We start from the raw sequence: 21,734 nt of genomic DNA on the forward strand, positions 1-21,734 counted from the left end.
GCGGCAACAGGGTCTCCCTTTAATCAATTTTTATTTGTGAGTGTAATCACTTCTTCTAATCAGTATGGCCATAAGAGAGCCCCTCTGCTGAGCTTCACAAGAGACCCTGTTGGCGCAAGGCCTTGTGTGTGTTTGTTAGTTAGAACCAGCCTATTAGGTAGACAATGTTGTTACTATCATTTACAATGAAGGCCTATGCTATTCTCTGGGCTTCCTTCGTGACTAAATGTCTTTGAGATGGAGGAATGTGAAGAATATATTCTCTCACACACACACATTGGAAAACCAACCAACAATAAAACTTTCACTCATCTCAGTCATTTCTTTGATACTTCGTTGCAGAAGATGATAGTGTATATGATGACCCCCCCCCCCCCCCCCATGTAATGTAAAATACTAAACTCGATTTTGAGTATGATGCTCTGTTCATAACTAATGAGTATCTTCTTAACCGTTCATGAATGCACAATGATCACTTCTATGCCGTTACAGTGTAGCTGAAGTAGTTCTCTAGGTGGTCCCTTGAGGGAGGCTTACAGCTCTGGGCCAGTTAGCAATAGTTGAAATATCCTTATTTATACAGATTCTTTATGGCTACAGTAGCTACAGTAGTTTCCCAAGGCTTTTATTGAGGACTAATAGCCTGAAGAGCTACAAGCACAGGAATACTACTTAGTGTGCGTGTGTGCAGAGTCAGTATGAATGAATGTGTATGGAATGTGTGTGTGAGCAAATGAAGTGTGTGTGTGTCTGTGTGTGTGTGCATACATGGACCTGTGTGTCAAGATTTTGATCGTATGATTTAATTTGCCCTTTTTTTATTTAACAATTATTATTATTATTAAGTCATACAATCAAAATCTTGACACACAGGTCCATGTATGCACACACACACACACACAAACACATAACATGCACACACATTCATACTTACTCTACACACACGCACACTCACTCACGTAAAATCATCATGTACACTGCTACTACTCTGTTTATCATACACTGAGTGTACAACAGTAGCGGTGCGTGGGCAAGATCACTGGGGAAGCCAAGCCAGGGAAAAAAAGCCATATTACAACCTATTTGTTGTGATAATTGTGTTGTTTACCCTATAACCTGTTAGTTCATATGCCTTGTCACCGTGATATATAGGCCGGGGTGAAAGTAAATGTCAAGAAAACTGTAGGCTACTACACCACTTTTTACCATTACCGCATGTCAGAGGCATGAAAAATGAGAGAATGGACTTGAAAATGGGTGGTATTTCCTATACTCCAAAATGCAATGTGGTTAGACGTGAACAAAGAAAAAGGCAGGGATGAGTGGCCGACACCGTACAAAACATTAAGAACACCTTCCTAATATTGAGTTGCACTTCCTCTTTTGCCCTCAGATCAGCCTCAATTTGTCGGAGTATGGACTCTACAAGGTGTTGAATTCCACAGGGATGCTGGTCCATGTTGACTCCAATGCTTCCCACAGTTGTGTCAAGTTGGCTGAATGTCCTTTGGGTGGTGGACCATTCTTGATACACACGGGAAACTGTTGATTGTGAAAAACCCACCAGTGTTGGAGTTCTTGACACAAAGCGGTGCACCTGGCACCTACTACCATACCCCATTCAAAGGCACTTAAGAATTTTGCCTTGCCCATTCACCATCTGAATGGCACACAAACACGATTCATATCTCAATTGTCTCAAGGCTTAAAAATCCTTCTTTAACCTGTCTCCTCCCCTTCATCTACATTGATTGAAGTGGATTTCACAAGTGACATCCGTAAGGGATCATAGCTTTCGCCTGGATCCACCTGTTCAGTTTATGTAATGGAATGTGCAGGTGTTCATAACGTTTTGTACACTCAGTGTATATGCTGATGCCTAGTCACCCTACCCCTATACATATCTAACCCTACCACGCCACTATCCCTGCACATTGTAAATATGGTACTGGCACTGACCCTGGAACTGACCTTGTGTATAGGCCACTTACTTTCTCCTGTTCTTCTTATTTCTATTTCTTGTGTGTTTTTATTCTACTTGATGTATAGTAGTACCGATATAAACTACTGCATTTTTGGGAAAGAGCAAGAAAGACATTTCACTGTACTAATGCACGTGACAATAAAAACCTGAAACTTGAAACTTTTCCTTTGAGGAGTGGGACAGGGAATCTATAAATGTAGAACTGAACCACAATAATAGTTTTAATGCCTAGTTATTCACTTAGGGTTTCATTCATTCCTTGGTTCATTGTTTTGTCCATCTGTCTGTCTGGCCATCCATCCATCAATGTATTCATTCATTTATTTTTATGAAGGCAGTTAACCTTCAGAGCACAATGCAAGGCCATGGCTATCATCCCTCTCCTTCCTTATTGCTCAACTCATCCAAGCAAGGTGGACGTTCCGCAGTTCAGGGGCATCCCCTCCGCCCCTCACTCCATCCCTTGCTTTCTCTCTCTCCATCTCTCTCTCTCTCTCTCTCTCTCTCTCTCTAAGGCACAGACAGAGCACAGACACAGGTAAATGTGCTACATCAGTGACAGTAAGTACTGCTCCTGTAGCACACTTCAACCATTTCCTTTAAGAAGCTGAAGCTGCTTCTACTTGAGTGAATGGAATGGATTTGGTCAATTATTCATGAAGGGGGAATTCAGACATGAGTTAGTGCAGAGTGGGGTAAGTTGAGCCATGTTTACATTCAGTATCACTCAGTCAAGGGAAATATAAAATGATTTCTAACAAATATATCAACATATAGTTCAGGATGTTGTGTATCCCTGGAAATAATTAGAATGAATGTAAACATTACAGTCTCTTGGCACAACTTACCCTGGGTATGGGGTAGGTTGAGCTTCGGGACAGGGTACGTTGAGCTTCGGGACAGGGTAAGTTGAGCCACCTATTAATTTCTGTACTGAATGAAATGTTACCACTACCTTTTAAAAACCATGTCTATCTTTATTCCCCAAACACAATTCAACACAATCACATTTTTGTCTTAATCATTTAAACTTATTTTAACACAGGCTTAAGACCTAACAAACACTTTGCACTTTTTTAATGCACTTTTAACATAGACCAGGCCCTGGTGTTACCACATATCCCTGCGACAATGCCTTGCATTATGCCTGGGAAGAAAGAGTACATTACATTTGCTCAACTTGCCACTAATTTTTACTACATTAGCCCACACTGCTACAAGGGTGCACTTTCATGCTAGGTTCAGGACCTCAAATTGAAGCTTATAGAGACCCAAACTGATGCATAGAACAATCTTTAAATGATCTACTTTGGTTTAGATCGAAGCATCATGAAACCTCTAACACAACAAATAAAAATTTGTCTTGGTGAAAACCTAACTTGCTTACGACTTTTTCCATGTTGTTTCTTCCTTCACAGACTCCATGAAATGGAATCTTCCTAAATATTTGATCAAATTATTAATTTTGTATATGGTTTCCTAAAAACAAGCGGTGGCTCAACTAAGCGCTTTGCTCAATTTACCCCACTCTACCCTACGCGTCCATAAAAATAACTTCATTCCCTTTTAATGCACTTTCCTCTCTACATATTCTGACCTTGAATTTATGCATGGGGAAAATCCAGCGCCAGCAAAGTACGCGTTTGGGGTGGAGATCAAAGAATTGGAGGTGTAGCGGGTGTGTGTCTACAGATACGCCATATTCTGACCTTGACTTAATTCTCTCATAGTTCCGCCAGCTTTACGTGCCAAGAAACGACGAATAAGGTCGACCAAACTGTCGGTTGCAAGTGGAAAAATATCACATGTATTTTTTGCCCGATAGAAATAAGACCATTCTCGCAAGAGACAAATGTGAAACCAGTCATGTGGCAGCAAACTGAATTAAATCAACATGACTGGTGTCCCGCTTCCTACAGTGAAGTATATGAAATGCTGTGCCGTTACGCAGAATTGAAATTGTATGGCCTTTTAAATAACTTGCAGGGATGACTCTTTGACGCAAGCCAAATGAGATGACAAGCCAAATGAGATGACAAGCCAAATTCGTGCAGTGACATTCGGGCCAAATGTAACCTCTATGTGCTCTAGAATGTTTTAATTTCAGCCTGGACTTTTCTTCATTTTTTGTAATATTTTCTTTTTTACAATTTGTATAATGTTAGATATTAGCCATCAGTAATACACACACACGTTATAAACTGTCACATTAATGGGCTTATTTTGTTTTTGTTTTCTCTCAATATTTAGCCTACATTGACATGGCATCATTCCATTACATCATTGGTTTTCCTTTTCCTCTGTCATGTCCGTGTGGATGATCCTGTAGGTTCCTAGCAATAATGCATCATATTTAACGCACTTCAAGTTGTTCCATAATTTGGGACATGTAGCTCACTTCATGGAATCATAATGGATCGCAGAACAAGCATGGCAGTTCAAACCTGGAGCCTGGCGCCAGATTTTACCACCGGGTTGGGCCGATTTCTTTACCTCTTCCTCTCTGGCTGTAGTTGGTCTCCACCGCCTAGCTCATGCAGCAAACCTGCTCTATGAACAAGGGAATGTTTGGTGGGAAAGGGGCCAAAACGGAGAGTTATGCTAATTGTCGCCATCTGTAGAATAATAATAATGAATGCCATTTAGCGGATGCTTTTATCCAAAGCGACTAACAGTCATGCATGCATACATTTTGCGTATGGGTAGTCCCTGGAAGCAAACCCAATACCCTGACATTACACACGCCGTGCTCTACCAACTGAGCTACAAAGGACCACATTAGCCTAGCCATTAGCCTAAGCATGATACATGTGCATCCAGGTCAGTAGAGGCTGGTGGGGGGAGCTGGAAGAAGATGGGCTCATTGTAATGGCTGGAATGGAAAGTCTGAACGAGTCAAACATGTGGTTTCCATATCTGTGGTGTGTTTGATACCGTTCCATTGATTCCATTCCAGCCATTACAATGAGCCCATCCTCCTATAGCTCCTCCCACCAGCCTCCACTGATCCAGGTATACTTATGTGGGTGAGTCAACTTTTTTGAATGACATTTCATATGATTGAATACTGTACATATCCTGATGTATATACAGTATTGTACCTGTTAGATATTTGGGGCTTCCTGGGATAAGCGAGTTAGCCAGCATGCTGTTATTGTAATGGTTGCATTAACTCCCTGCTAATTTACAGTTATTTCTATTCTAACAGACAAATCACGAATCTACAACCATCAACATACTCTTGTAATGCACATCTAATGTGCTTCCTTGTGTCTATCATCAGGTACTTACATTTACTGTATATTGTACTGCACTGAACAAAATGTTAACGCAACATGTAAAGTGTTGGTCCCATGTTTCATGAGCTAAAATAAAAAATACCAGAAATGTCCCATATGCACAAAATGTTTATTTCTCTCAAATGTTGGACACAAATATGTTTACATCCCTGTTAGTGAGCATTTCTCCTTTGCCAAGATAATCCATCCACCTGACACGTGTGGCATATCAAGAAGCTTATTAAACAGCATGATTATTACACAGGTGCACCTTGTACTGGGTACAATAAAAGGCCACTTTGGCATGCTGACTGTAGGAATGACCACTATAGCTGTTGCCAGAGAATTGAATTATCATTTCTCTACCATAAGTTGCCTCCAACGCCATTTTAGAGAATTTGGTAGTATGCCCAACCGGCCTCACAACTGCAGGCCAGGTGTAATCATAATGCCCTTTGGTGGGGAAAAACTCATTCTGATTAGCTGGGACTGGCTCCCCAGTGGGTGGGCCTATGCCCTCCAAGGCCCACCCATAGCTGCATCCCTGCATGCCAATGATTGTTTTGAAGGACTGACACAGTTGGAAAGCCTTCAACCAAAAGTTAAAGAAAAGGCAGAACATGTCCCATCATGCTTCACCCAATACTCACCATTGGGGAAGGCATTTCTTAATTCCATTCCTTTACTTTTGATGTGAGTGTATTGTTGTGAAATTGATAGATATGACTGTTAAATATTACTGCACTGTTAAAGCTAGAAACACAAGCATTTCTCTACACCCGCAATAAAATCTGCTAAACACGTGTATGTGACAAATAAAAATTTGAGGACATTATCAGGACATTATCAGGAAGCACTGGTACGTTATTGATACTGTCCCACAATTGAAACCCATTTTAAATATCCCCCACGTTATGGTCACCAAATGTGAGAGACTGTGGTTAAATCTGATTACCCACCAGAGAAAAACTTTCTTGGACAAGGTTCCAGAGGGTAATTAGGTTCCGGTGGCCAATGTGCTCAATGTAGCTTCACGTACAAGTGCAACTCATATACTCATATACAATCACGTTTGTTATCCTGGTGCTGAGACCAGTCTTCTTCTCTGTTACATGTGCTCCATTTGAAGTAGAAAATAAACCTTATTACATGAAACAAAATGTTGAATCATTTTGAGACTACAGGAGAAAGGGTCACTGCTATGTTAAACAACTGCAGTAATGGTCACTTTGATTGTCAACAGCCTTTTGGCCATTGTAGTCTTCTGATTGTAGAAAAACAGGGATCTCAAGTTGTCCCAGTTCAGGCAGGCAGCATGCAAGGGAGGGGCCTTACCTGGTGGGTCTGGAACGCACCCTTTTCAGTACACATAAGGGAACAACTCCCAAAGAGCTCGTTGCTCACCGGTGTAAGTTAGGTCTGAATACCAAATACTGAAAAGTGCTTAATTCAAAACGCATAGGAAAGGCATACACTTCCTAAGTCTGAATCAGGCCAAATGTAAGCATGAAGCTAGCTGCGGGCTGTGGGTAGTATTTTTTTCCCATGGTACCCTTGCAGCAGGTAGCCTTCCCTGAGCTGGCAAGGTGGAGAAACCTGCTGTGCTGCCCTTAAGCAAGGGAGTTAACCGCCAACTGCTATGATGATAAGGCAGACCCCCCACTTCTCTGATTCAGAGGGGTTGGGTTATTTGTGGAAGGCACATTTCGGTTTAATGCATTCAGTTCAGTTGTGCAACTGAATAGGCATCCCCTATTTCTGCTGTAGGAGGGATGAAAAAAAGGTTTCTCACAGATTTTGTATTTCTCTCTGGTTTTTTTGTAGTGTGTGTGTGTGTGTGTGTGTGTGTGTGTGTGTTTGTTCAACCTGTTGGTTTTTCATCCCTGCAGGCAGAATCTCGGCCACCTTCACACACACTAAGTACACCGCGCTCCCTTAGGCGTGCCAGTTTGTGCTTGCTCGTGTCACCTCTTAACACTGATAGTTGCAGTAGTGCGTTCATAATGTAATATGAGATATACAAATGTTGTCATTTGTTTATGACATTCAGATCATCATTATGAATATGGAATGTCTACATGGTATTTGTGCTCTCTCTCTCTCACATCAAGTGAGGTTAATACAGAAACAACATGCACTCATATTCATTAATAATTCATGTAACTAACACAGTTGTAACCTCTTAGATTTCATTAGGATAGAGGAGCATCCTCTTTCTGTACTGGCCAGGAAGGAGCCCTTGACCCCCTTCTTCCCAAGCGTGTTGCACACTGCCGTCATGGATTTAACAATGGGCGAAACTCCCTCCAGCCAATGCTTACACCAATTCAATGTTTATAAATCCACGACAGGGAGTGTGCAAGTTTTTGGGGGAAGTGTGAAAAATGTAGATGTACCGCAAGTGTCTGTCTCACCTCAGAGGTTACAGGAGAGTTCTGGATGAAACCAAACATCCAGGTTACATCATGCTGTTACCCTCTTATCTAATGTGTGACACTATAAACAATTTGGCAACATCACATTTGAAGTCCGTACCCACATATTTAGCTGTTGTCATATTGTCATGAGCCATGAAATTACTGTGAGAATTTTTGTGTTGCACTTGAAGATAACAATGTTGGGGGTGTTCTGGTGGCTGGGTAGGTATGGACCAGTGACAGTGTTGATTGTTCACACTGCTGAACACAGAACACAGGCAGCACAGAGCTACTGCCCAGTTTGCAAAGCCCTTTTCTCACTCTAATAAAAGGCTGCATCTCACAATACAAGTATTTTTGTTTGAGTTCTCATTTACAGCAGCCTAACATTGACTCCTAATTTGCCACTATGTTGTCCATTCATATTGTCTCTACCATGTGTCATGTTCCTAGCTTTCCACAAGACATTGAATATCTGAGTTGGAATTGACTGTGCCAGGAGAGAACTGCTTCACCGTCTGTATTTGACTCTTGCTAAATCTTCGGGCTAAAGAGTGGAGATCAATAACTGAGAGTGCTCAATGGTTCATGTTTGCACAAGTAGTTTATTTGGTCACAGACTTCTTAACCGCAGTGGAACGGACTAGATCCCAGGATGCAAGCAGATACCAGGCGGTCACATGGGGTTGGGTTCTCCGAGAATTCCGTCCCTATGCGCCACGCCCCCGCGCTTGGCGCTGTCCAGCACGCCAGGGCTGAACGCTGCTGGTAGCGAGCAACCAGTAACTGCCTGCAGCGGTGGATTGCACGTAGTGCTGCATGGAACAGCGACAGACAGTCGGAAGATCTCACCGGATACTAAGGTGAAAGTTCAGTAGACCCAGGTTAATTCACGGAGGAGACATCGGACAAATATGTGACAGCTTTTTGATTTTACCAGACGGGGGCATTTTATTTTTGCCTTTCATTGATTTGCTGTCATACATGAAACTCCTGAACCATTCGGTGGTACAACTTGTTACCACCATGATTTTGTATATTTTATTGACTTACTGTCTGTTTGTTTTTGGATATAAAACGGATGATAGACTGCCTTTCTTTCATGGGCATGTATTTGAGAACTCGCCGAAGGCATCAAAAGTGAATGGACTAAGCATTCCTGTGAAGCGCATCAACGCGCAAAAATGGTGTCCAGAATCGGGAATGCACTTGAAACTCTATGGGAATGGCAGCGAGGATTTCCACGTCTTTGCCCACCATAAACAGGGAAATATATTGCTTAAAACTTCCAGGATTTTGGACAGGGAAGAGCGCTTCGAATACCTACTGAGTGTAAGTTTGTGTTGCGAAACATGCGTTTCAGCGGGCCATGTTGCCTTTCAGGTTGCGTCGGTGAAAGTGGATGTTTTGGACACCAACGACCACGAACCCACTTTTCGCAATGCAGACTTGAAATTAACTTTGAATGACGCGACTCCACTCCGGTCTGTGGTTTACACGATGGAAGCGCTTGATGCGGACAGTGGAAAGAACGCAGAGTTGACGTACTTCCCTGTTCCCAAAAACGGCAGTTTCTATGTGGTACCAAAGACTGGCGAAGTTTTGCTGATGGACTCCCTACTGGGCCTCCCATCTGCAATCAAGTTCTATGTTTTTGCTAAAGACCATGGTTGGCCCTGCAGAATCAGTAAGGGTGTTGAGATCACGGTTACCCCACGACAGTGGTGCCCACTGCGCCCAGGCCAGCCAGGGGAGTTGGGCAGCCTGGGTAGGGCAGGGCGGATGCATAGGGCATTGTTGGACTCTGGTAGCATGGTCTTCCTCAATGTCTCCGAAGATGCAAGCATCGGTTCTATCGTTATGAGCCTGAGCCCAGCCAGGTTTCAGGCAGCCTCCTTTGAGCTGGTTTATCCGAAGACAGATATTACTCCAATCAACGTGGGAAAGGAGAGTGGAGACATCGTGATAGCCATGCGCCTGGACAGGGAGACTGAACCGTTCATCGAAATCACTGTCAAAATACAAGATGAACGAGGTGTGTACTATGTACTAAATCTGCACTTAACTGGGTGCATGTCTCCTGTGCGATATGTGCAGAGTGGTAATTCCATAATGTAATGGAAAAACGGCTATTACGCATGCATTATATGGCACTTAATAGCGCAGGATTTTACGACCATCTGGATAGCTGAATTACAAGTCTCCCTGCAGTCACCATCCCTCAGTAATGCCCCAAGAGAGCATAATAAAAAACCTTTTAGAGCGGACTAGCTACAATACATTCAACAGGTACACGTGACAATGTATCACATTACCTGCTTCAGTGTGAGGAATGTACACAGATTATTTGTCATTATGACATGCTCATACATTGATATTATGAACCTCATGTTTATGTGTAACTCTAACAGCTATATGAACTTTTAACAGATATTTTAATTATGGCTAAATAACTGCTGGGTATAACTGACTTATTCATTGATTTCTTAAATAAACTCCAGTGAGCAGAGAGTTATGGCCTCCATAGACATACTCTACGTAGACTCGGCTGTGAAGTTGTTTCCAACATTAATCCTTTTGGATTGGAGATCCAGTGTGATGTCTCTCTCTCTCTCTCGCTCCCTTTCTCTCTCTTTCTCTCTCTCTCCATCTATCTATCCATCCATCCATCTCTCTCTCTCACTCTCTCGCTCTCTCTTTCTCTCCCTATCTCTCCATCCATCTCTCTCGCTCTCTCTTTATCTCTTTCTCTCCCCATCTCTACATCCATCTCTCTCACTCTATCTTTCTCTCTTTCTCTCCCCATCTCTCCCATCCATCTCTCTTACTCTCTCTTTCTCTATTTCTCTCCCAATCTCTCCATCCATCTCTCTCTCTCTCTCTCTCTGTCTCTCTCTTTCTCTGCCCATCTCTCCATCCATCTCTCTCACTCTCTCTTTCTCATCTGCTGGCATTAGACCTTTAATCCTCCTCTCATTCGCTCACTCCCTCCCAGGGATTTGGAGAGGCACTGCATGCCGCACTCAGGAAACAACCTCTGGCATTCTTGAAGGGAGAGAGAAATTATGTGAAACCCTGCAGTGTAATTGTGTTGACAGTTGTTGTGTGGCCCCTAGTGTTAGGGCCCCTAGAGTTGGGGCCCTTACAGAGATGATGTTGGAACTTGGCACTGTGGCCAATGATTTGCTTTGGTTTTATAGTGCCAGTGTTTGATTGTGATGCACAGAAGCGTGTGAGAGATTTTATTGCTTCCAGTGTTGGGACAGGGGCCAATAATAATATATTTTGGTTGTCGTGCCAGTTTTCCAGTGTGCCCAGTGTTCAATGATGTTCATGTGAAAAACTTGTAGGGATTTTGTTAGAATAGCCTATTGTTGTTCAATGCACAGCATGTGTTCATTGATGTGTAAGTGTCTGTGTGTATGTATAGGACGGATGCAAATTTGTACCAAAATCACAATTCTTTCTTGGGAATGAATAATGTTCATGCAACCCAATGTTTTCTGAGAAAATCAATTCACAATTCTTTCTTTCTTGAGAACATATGAATCCTCCTATATATTGATGTTGTGAGGCGAGGACTATTCATTTGCCAACTTGCCTGATTAAAGATGAGCAATTTCTTATGACTTGCTTGCCAGACAGTAATTTCTGCTTCTTTTGTGGGCTGGTCTTTTTTTTTATCCTTTCAAAAGCGGACTACCCATCAAACATACCTCTTTTTGTGTTTAAACACATTTTCTGCTGTATTTCATTTGATGTGTGTTTTGCACCAACAGTCCTTCAACTTTAGTATTCTCTACTGCATGTGGTTTGCTTTGGTTCGCCAATATGGCTGTGTGGTGAAACAAGTATCTATAGCATAGAGGCCCATAGGGATATTAGGTGACTGGTGTGGCTAAAGTTAGCATGTGGCCCAGTGGCCTCTTGTCTACACCCCAGACAGCCCTATGAGATCCAGGAGAGAGTGAGCTGTCCATGGTACTGTAGTCTCTCTCTCTGTCACCTCTACACTAGCAGCTGTGGAATCAGCAGAGGGAGACTGCAGGAGAAGCCAGTGAATTAGGTCATCATGATAGACACTGTTAAGGTGTCGTGTTGGATAGAGGCTAAGGGAACTCTCCATTAGTCCTGTCTAAAGATTTGGTTTCCACAAAGGCCATCGGCATTAGTAGCTTAGTTTCACAGAACAGAATGTATTAGCTGATTCTCTTTGACTAGGACTTTTTCCTGCCCCTGTGTTGAAATCTGTTTATCGTATTGGAAGGGGCAGGAGATTTGAGAAATATTGAGCAAATTGGACTGGAGTGATTCCCCTGCCTTTTTTTTGTTTTTACATCTGTGGGCAGGGTGGTAGTGGTTTGGAATGGAGACGTGGAGCTGTGTTTTAGCTCATAGCAATCACACAGGCTCCTATTTATCAAGCGTTTCAGAGTAGGAGTGCTGATTTAGGATCAGTAATTCCTTCTGGATCACAATTAATCAAATTACATGGACAGCGAGGGACCTGATCCTAGATCAGCACTCCTTGATGCTTGATTCGTACGGCACCTGAGCTCAGCCTGTTTGTCAGAAAATGCGAGTTCTCTAGTTCTAGTCATCCTCTTCCCTAGTTGCCTCAGGCTGTATTTAATCCAATTTCCCATTTTCTCACTGCCTCTCCCCCAACTAAACATTAGCATATTCCCCCTGTGATGTGAAATGAATTGGAATGAGACCTGATCTTATTTCATGTGTAATTTGTGAATCTGGGGCTGTATATTTAATATGGAAAACAATTTCAGAATGCCATGCCATCTGCATTTATTCAATTTGTAAAGAAACTCCAGCTGTGGCTGGTGTGTGTTTGCGTGTGCGTGCGCCGTGTGAGTGCGTGTGTTCGCACACGCCCGTGTGTGTTCGTATTTATGTTCACCTCTCTGTGGTGGGCCCTAGTTTTCACATTCATAGCTCCTTTCTGCTTGAAGTACATTGTCAATGCATTCATAAGATCCTGTCTATTGTTCGATTTGTCTAATGCTCTACTATACTTCTGTTATTTTGGAATGGAGTTGACAGATTGAGGTGATAGAGGTGAACTATTCATGAGAAAGACTTTGTAGAGCCACAACCTCTATCTGTCATTCCAGAAATATCTTTGTTTACTGAGATCAGTTTCGCCTCAGCGTCACGGTAACATACTCCCTGTTGGCGTTTCCCCTGTAGCGTCACCGTAACATACTCCCTGTTGGCGTTTCCCCTGTAGCGTCACCGTAACATACTCCCTGTTGGCGTTTCCCCTGTAGCATCACCGTAACATACTCCCTGTTTGCGTTTCCCCTGTAGCGTCACCGTAACATACTCCCTGTTGGCGTTTCCCCTGTAGCGTCACTGTAACACACTCCCTGTTGGCGTTTCCCCAATAGCGTCACTGTAACATACTCCCTGTTGGCATTTCCCCTGTAGCGTCACCGTAACATACTCCCTGTTGGCGTTTCCCCTGTAGCGTCACCGTAACATACTCCCTGTTGGCGTTTCCCCTGTAGCGTCACGGTAACATACTCCCTGTTGGCGTTTCCCCTATAGCGTCACGGTAACATACTCCCTGTTGGCGTTTCCCCTGTAGCGTCACTGTAACATACTCCCTGTTGGCGTTTCCCCTGTAGCGTCACCGTAACATACTCCCTGTTGGCGTTTCCCCTGTAGCGTCACCGTAACATACTCCCTGTTGGCGTTTCCCCTGTAGCGTCACGGTAACATACTCCCTGTTGGCGTTTCCCCTATAGCGTCACGGTAACATACTCCCTGTTTGCGTTTCCCCTGTAGCGTCACTGTAACATACTCCCTGTTTGTGTTTCCCCTGTAGCGTCACCGTAACATACTCCCTGTTGGCGTTTCCCCTATAGCGTCACTGTAACATACTCCCTGTTGGCGTTTCCCCTGTAGCGTCACTGTATCATACTCCCTGTTGGCGTTTCCCCTGTAGCGTCACGGTAACATACTCCCTGTTGGCATTTCCCCTGTAGCGTCACTGTAACATACTCCCTGTTGGCGTTTCCCCTGTAGCGTCACGGTAACATACTCCCTGTTGGCATTTCCCCTGTAGCGTCACCGTAACATACTCCCTGTTGGCGTTTCCCCTGTAGCATCACCGTAACATACTCCCTGTTGGCGTTTCCCCTGTAGCGTCACGGTAACATACTCCCTGTTGGCGTTTCCCCTGTAGCGTCACGGTAACATACTCCCTGTTGGCATTTCCCCTGTAGCGTCACTGTAACATACTCCCTGTTGGCGTTTCCCCTGTAGCGTCACGGTAACATACTCCCTGTTGGCATTTCCCCTGTAGCGTCACCGTAACATACTCCCTGTTGGCGTTTCCCCTGTAGCATCACAGTAACATACTCCCTGTTGGCGTTTCCCCTGTAGCGTCACGGTAACATACTCCCTGTTGGCGTTTCCCCTGTAGCGTCACGGTAACATACTCCCTGTTGGCGTTTCCCCTGTAGCGTCACCGTAACATACTCCCTGTTGGCGTTTCCCCTGTAGGCTAGAATCGATTTGCTGCTATTGATTAAGCAAGCATTCTTCTGTTATGTTCCAATCCCGAACATCGCTGTAGCCCTTTCCTGCAGTTAAATGACTAGTGGCCTCATGGGTGGAATGTTATTAATATTAAGGACTAGGGCGATTTTAAGGATAAAAAATAAACGGAATGGAGCTAAGCACAGGCAAAATTCACCTTTCAGCAGGTAGACAAATTCACCTTTCAGCAGGACAATAACTTTAAACACAAGGCCGAATATAAACTGGAGTTGCTTACCAAGAAGACATTGAATGTTCCGAGTGTCCTAGTTACAGTTTTGACTTAAATCGGCTTGAATATCAATGGCAAGACTTGAAAATGGCTGTCTAGCATTGATTATCAACCAACTTAACAGCACTTGAAGAATGAAAAAAATTATCATGCGCAAATATTGTACAATCCAGGTGTACAAAGCTCTTAGAGACTTACCCAGAAAAACTCACAGCTGTAATCGCTGCCAAAGGTGCTTCTAAGACATATTGAGTCAGGGGATGTAATATTTACGTAATCAAGATATGTTAGGGCTTTATTTTTCATACATTTGTGAAAGAAGAAGAAGAAGACAAGGGGTGTGAATACTTTCTGAAGGCACTGTATCTACAGTGTATTGTACTGCATTGTTCTACCTTTTGAACCATCAACTGACCCAATTAACTGGGGATAACAATGGCTGTGGCTCAACCTTCAGCCCCTGAGAAGAGCTGATTAAAAAAAACACAACACAGGGTATAGAAACAGCTCCGGAAGTTTTAGTGTTTGTGGACAAAGACGTTGCTGCGGAGAAATGGCTGACAGAGTTTCTGCGTGAAAAGTTTTAATGGGAATTTCAGTAAGGGCTAAAAAATATATAATTGCAATAATTGGGTAACGTGCTGTGTTGTGTTATATGGGATGAAATGGCAGTTTGATTGAAGATTGAAGGGAGATATTTGAAGCTGGCTCAAAGTCTGTCTGGTTATCAAAACAAAGCATCACTAGAAGCTATTGGCAGCACAATGAAGGTACTGGGAACTTGTCTCAGTTTGAATGAGAGGTTGTTAAAACCATGTCCATCAAAGGGTGTAAGCATTGATATTATCAGAGAGTAGGACATCAACGTTTGTTGGTCACGCACACAGTTTAGCAGATGTTATAGTGGGTGCAGTAAAATGCTTGTGTTATCAGCTCATCCCAGTGCAATAAAATGTCACACAAATAATCAAATCATAAAAAACTATAGACAAGACGTAAAAAATGTCAGAACGACTACAAATGTAATATATGGATATATTCTTAGGCAATAAGGCACGAGGGGGTTTGTGGTATATTCGCCATATAAATCTACAAACCCCTCAGGTGCCTTATTGCTTTTATAAACTGGTTACCAACGTAATTAGAGCAGTAAAAATAAATGTTTTGTCATACTAGTGGTATACGGTGCTGTAAATGTGCTGGACGGCAGGCAGCGTGCTCTGGGCTGACCGCACCAGCCTCTGGAGAGCCGTTTGGTTGGGGGCAGTGCCGTTGTCGTACCAGGTGGTGATCCAGCCCGACAGAATGCTCTCAATGGTGCAGCTGTAGGAGTTTGTTAGGGTTTTAGGAGCCATGCTGAATTTCTTCAGCCGCCTGAGGTTGTAGAGACTCTGTTGCGCCTTCTTCATAATGGTGTCGGTGTGGCGGGACCATCTCAGGTCCTCACAATTTCAGGTCTGCTATTGCTAGATATCATGACCAATAAACTGGGATTTTGACCCTCTCCACTGCGGCCCTGTCAATGTGGATGGGGTCATGCTCCCTCTCAGCAGAGACCATCCTAGAGATAATAACGACACTCAGGTGTGTTCTATTACTCATTGTGATTTCCCCTTTAAAAGAGGTGTTTTCTATTACTCATTGTGATTTCCTCTTTAAAATAGGTGTTTTCTATTACTCATTGTGATTTCCCCTTTAAAAGAGGTGTTTTCTATTACTCATTGTGATTTCCCCTTTAAAAGAGGTGTTTTCTACTACTCATTGTGATTTCCCCTTTAAAAGAGGTGTTTTCTATTACTCATTGTGATTTCCCCTTTAAAAGAGGTGTGTTTCAGTTTTTCTTTGCAGAAGCTTAAATTGTTTACTGTGTGCGGTCGTTTCCTGAGTGACTTTTCGAGACTTAGTATTTGGTCTTTTTTTTAAGTGTACTGTGATCCTGAGGCTACCGTTTCTCAGTAAATATTATGTTTATCCTTAACCACTGATTCCTCGTCTGGTCTCTTCTCTGCACTTGGGTCCAACCTCACCATGTCACACTTCTGTCTCCTGTAGTCCACCATCAGCTCCTTAGTTTTTTTACGCTGAGGAACAGGTTATTTTCCTGGCACCGCTACACCAGTGTGTGCGCGTGTTTGCACAGAGAGAACAAGAGGGAAGGGGAGAGACCATGGTGATGTAGCCTACCCACAAGCAAGGCAGCTGTTTGAAAGACTATCTGTGTCTGCGGCTGACTGCTTAGCATTCCGTTTGTTGTATCGTCCCTGCAGTTGGAGCACATATTATATGCTTCTGTTATGGTTTCCGTGTCTGGGGTCCGACTACCTCCTCAGTGTGCTTTGTTCCCAGTTTAACTGTGTGTCTCTGCAATGTTCTCATCGCATGTGAACTTCTCTATGGAACTAATGGATGTGGTCCTCTCCCTATTGTCAGTGTGGGGGTCCGGCTTAATGCTGTGGACTAATACGGACACAGTCTGGTGCACTGAGAAGGAGAATGGGATAGTGATGATGCTGGAGTCATTAGTAATGCTAGAGGTCACACACACACACACACACACACACACACACACACACACACACACACACACAGTATAACTAAGCTAAGGATAAAAACCATGAGAAGCCATTTAAATGTACTTTTTCTCTATGTCAACATTGTTGAGAGGTTGAAATTGTTTCGCATTGTGACTATTTCACAAGATGTGTAGCGTTTAATTATTGTGTCCTTTGTGCCCCAGGAAGCTAGAGCGATTGCATTTTAATCAACCGATCTGGATCATTAATTGCATGAATGCATGTTAAGTTGCTTATGATGGGTTTCTCGGGTGCGTAGCATTGACTGCATCAGTCAAATCCTTAATTTAGTTGGTAAACGTTTTATGGTCCTTAATAAAATAATCATACGTGTCGATATTAAAAAGTAAATACGAGATGCATTTACATTTTAGTCCATTACACACCCCTGTTAGTGCATCAATATTGTACTATGAGATAGATGATAATCATAGATTTGGGGCATTAACTCACAATATTAATATTTACCATGTAAATAAGAGAATCATAGATTTATTTTTATTTTTTATGTCACACTAATGTAATCATACAAGTTAGTGATCAGGGGTGTTAAAAGTTGGTTGTTAATACTTCCCCCTCGCTCTCCCACTGTGTGATGAGCATTGATCTGAATTAATCTCGATGGCTTCCTGCTAATGCAGATTTGGAAGTGTGAGAGGCGATGATGTTCCACAGCACAGGCTGTTCACTGGATTACACTCAGAAAATGGGGAGGTTTATCCTCTCCTTTAACCATTAATAACACTTCTACACATGCTGCTGTCTTAATGTGTGTGTGTGTGGGAGGGGAGTATAGATAGTGTGTGTGTGTGTGTTTGAGCTATGTGAGGCATTGAAAGGGATGAGAGGACAACAGCATTATTCCGCAGCTCCGACACATTCTAGTTCTGTGTATACTCTTGCATACCAATCAATTCAATTGTGCCATGTCATTATATACTATGAAGTGTTGGACTCAACATTCTTCCTTATATGCAGTACAACAACAGCAGGCCCAATAATGATTGGTCCTTAGAATCACTCCTACCGTGGCACAGTCAACAACGTCAACCCAGATTCAGGTGTTGGTGATAGATTAACACTGTCTCGGACAATACTCTTACTGTTTTCCCATTAAGCCTGCATGGCTCTTCAGTGGCTCCTGCCTGGCCCTGTACACTCTGGGCTGGGGAGGCGACTGGGCTTCCTAGACACCCCCATCAATCACCACCATGCTGGGAAATGGAGAGAGGGATAGAGGAGCAAGAGCTATGGAGCTCTGATTGAGCTCCAGTAGTGGTGCACTACATTGAGTGTACAAAACATAAAGAACACCTGCTATTTCCATGACAGACTGACCAGGTGAATCCAGGTGAAAGCTATAATCCCTTATTGATGTCATTTGTTAAATTCACTTCAATCAGTGTAGGTGAAGGGGAGGAGACAGGTTAAAGAAGGATTATTAAGCCATGAGACAATTGAGACATGGATTGTGTATGTGTGCCATTCAGAGGGTGAATGGGCAAGACAAAATATTGAAGTGCCTTTGAACAGGTATGGTGGTAGGTGCCAGGTGTAGGGCTGTAACGGTCATGAAATTTTGTCAGCCAGTGATTGTCAAGGAAATAACTGCCGGTCTCATGGTGATTGACCGTTAATTAACAAACACATTTAGCATCTCCTGGCTTCCACACACAGCCTACAAGCCACTGATGCAGACCTTTGGAACATCTACATTTTTAAAAGTCTAATAAATCCATGTAATATAGCCTACACCTTCACAATAAATCCATCTAATATAGCCTACACCTTCACAATAAATCCATGTAATATAGCCTACACCTTCACAATAAATCCATTTATTTTAGACAGGTCTAAAGAAACATGATATGAAGAGAATGTAGTCTATTTCAGAAGAACAGAATAGTATCCTCTGAGATGTCCTTATGTTAGGTCCTGATCTGGCTATGCCATATGGCTGTGGGCTACACTAGTTAATTTAGCAGACACGATTTGCTTAGAATTCCGTGGCATTATTTTATATCATGAAGAATACAATTGAACACAGCTGAATAAAATAGAAAGGATATTTTCCCCAAGCGGTTTCCAAGGAAGTGCGCACATGCAGCTATTTTGTGTTGAGCGGTTAACATAGAAACAGGTCCTCCTATATGCTTAATTTATTTATTTATGCAACTTTAGTTGTGATACAGACTTTGGGCTGTACACTGCCTTCGGAAAGTATTCAGACCCCTTGACTTTTCCCAAATGTTGTTACATTACTTGTTGTAACGGTTTTCTTCCTGGGAAGGAGAGGAGGACCAAAATGCAGCGTGGTTAAGCATCTTAAATAAAGACGAAAACGTAAACACTATACAAATACATAATAAGAAACCGTGGCAAAACCGAAACAGTCCTAACTGGTGCAGAGAACACAGAGACAGGAAACAATCGCCCACAAGATACCTAAAGAATATGGCTGCCTAAATATGGTTCACAATCAGAGACAACGATAAACACATGCCTCTGATTGAGAACCACTCCAGGCAACCATAGACTTACCTAGAACACTCAACTGAACACAACCCCATAGACTACAAAACCCCTAGACAAAACAAGACACATAAATCACCCATGTCACACCCTGGCCTAACCAACATAATAAAGAAAACACAGAATACTAAGGCCAGGGCGTGACACTTGTTCTGTAATGTATAAAATAGTTTCACTCATTAATCTACACACAATACTCCATAATGACAAATAATTTAAAATATATGCTAATTTATTCAACAACAACATTTTTTTAACAAATATCATATTTACATAAGTATTCAGACCCTTTACTCAGAACTTTGTTGAAGCACCTTTGGCAGTGATTACAGCACTGAGTCTTCTTGGGTATGACGCTACAAGCTTGGCACACCTGTATTTGGGGAGTTTCTTCTCTGCAGATCCTCACAAGCTCTGTCAGGTTGGATGGGGAGCATTCATGCACAGCTATTTTCAGGTCTCTCCAGTCTTGGCTGTGTGCTTAGGGTTGTTGTCCTGTTGGAAGGTGAACCTTCGCCCCAGTCGGAGGTCCTGAGTACTCTGGAGCAGGTTTTCATCAAGGATCTCTCTGTACTTTGCTTTGTTAATCTTTTACTCGATCCTGACTAGTCTCACAGTCCCTGCCGCTGAAAAACATCCCAAAAGCATGATGCTGCCACCACCATGCTTCACCGTAGGGATGGTGCCAGGTTTCCTCCAGATGTGACACTTGGCATTCAGGCCAAAGAGTTCAATCTTGGTTTCATCAGACTAGAGAAGCTTGTTTCTCATGGTTTGAGAGTCTTAAGGTTCCTTTTGTCAAATTCCAAGCAGGCTGTCATGTGCCTTTTACTGAGGAGTGGCTTCGGTCTGGCCACTCAACTATAAAGGTCTAATTGGTAGAGTGCTGCAGAGATGGTTGTCCTTCTGGAAGGTTCTTCCATCTCCACAGAGGAACTCTAGAGCTCTGTCAGAGTGACCATTGTGTTCTTGGTCACTGACCAAGGCCCTTCTCCCCCAATTGCTCAGTTTGGACGGGCGGCCAGCTCTAGGAAGAGTCTTGGTAGTTCCAAACGTCTTCCATTTAAGAATGATGGAGGCCACTGTGTTCTTGGGGACCTTCAGTGCTGCAGAAATGTTTTGGTACCCTGTCTGTCTCAGAGCTTTATGGACAGTTCCTTTGACCTCATGGCTTGGTTTTTGCGCTGACATGCACTGTCAACTGTGGGACCTTACATAGACAGGTGTGTGCCTTTCCAAATCATGTCCAATCAATTGAATTTACCACAGGTGGACTCCAATCAAGTTGTAGAAATGGCGCTGGAAGAAATGGCAGCAGTTTTACGGGCACCCAACCAATTGTGCTATTATGTGTTTTTTTTTTGCTTTATTTGTAACTTATTTTGTACATAATGTTTCTGCAACCGTATCTTACGGCAGAAAAGAGCTTCTGAATATCAGAGTAGCGATCACTGACATCGGATTAGACAAAGATTTTTTCAACAACAAGCAAGACTCACATGATATTCTCTAAACACCCGGCAGGGCCGACATCCCAGGAAGTGATGCAGGTACAGAGGACAAAGAGCCGGATGCCTTGTCAGGACCCAGAGAAGGCGAGTAGGAAAGCTGCCATTACCGTCAATATTACTCGCCAATGTGCAATCATTGGACAATAAATTAGACGAGGTACGATCACGAATATCCTACCAATGGGACATCAAAACCTGTAATATTCAATGTTTCACGGAATCGTGGCTGAATGAATGGATATTCAGCTAGTGGGATATATGCAGCACCGGCAAGATAGAACAGCACACTCCGGTAGGAGGAGGGGGGGCGGTCTGTGCATATTTGTAAACAACAGCTTGTGCACGAAATCTAAGGAAGTCTCTAGATTTTGCTTGCCAGAAGTAGAGTATATTGTGATAAATTGCAGGCCCCACTACTTGCCTAGAGAGTTCTCAGCTATACTTTTCGTGGCTGTTTATTTACCACCACAAACAGATGCTGGCACTAAGACCACACTCAGTCAGCTGTATAAGGAAATAAGCAAACAGGAAACCATTCACACAGAGGCGGCGCTCTTAGTGGCCAGAGACTTTAATGCAGGGAAACTTAAATCAGTTCTACCAAATCTCTATCAACATGTTAAATGTGCAACCAAAGGGAAAAAAT

The 21,734-nt window shown here is 43.0% G+C and overlaps 1 protein-coding gene across 1 annotated transcript in view; it reads left to right on the forward strand.

The window, feature by feature from the left end:
* Positions 1-8,663: 8,663 nt before the first annotated feature.
* LOC139416251 (neural-cadherin-like) overlaps positions 8,664-21,734 on the forward strand; it is a 118,791-nt gene continuing 105,720 nt past the window's right edge. Inside the window, exon 1 of the mRNA XM_071164690.1 lies at positions 8,664-9,714. Coding sequence (XP_071020791.1) covers positions 8,664-9,714 — 1,051 coding nt within the window. The remainder of the gene's footprint in view (positions 9,715-21,734) is intronic.

The sequence above is a fragment of the Oncorhynchus clarkii genome, chromosome 1 (genome assembly GCF_045791955.1).
Source record: "Oncorhynchus clarkii lewisi isolate Uvic-CL-2024 chromosome 1, UVic_Ocla_1.0, whole genome shotgun sequence".
Lineage (NCBI taxonomy): Eukaryota > Metazoa > Chordata > Actinopteri > Salmoniformes > Salmonidae > Oncorhynchus > Oncorhynchus clarkii.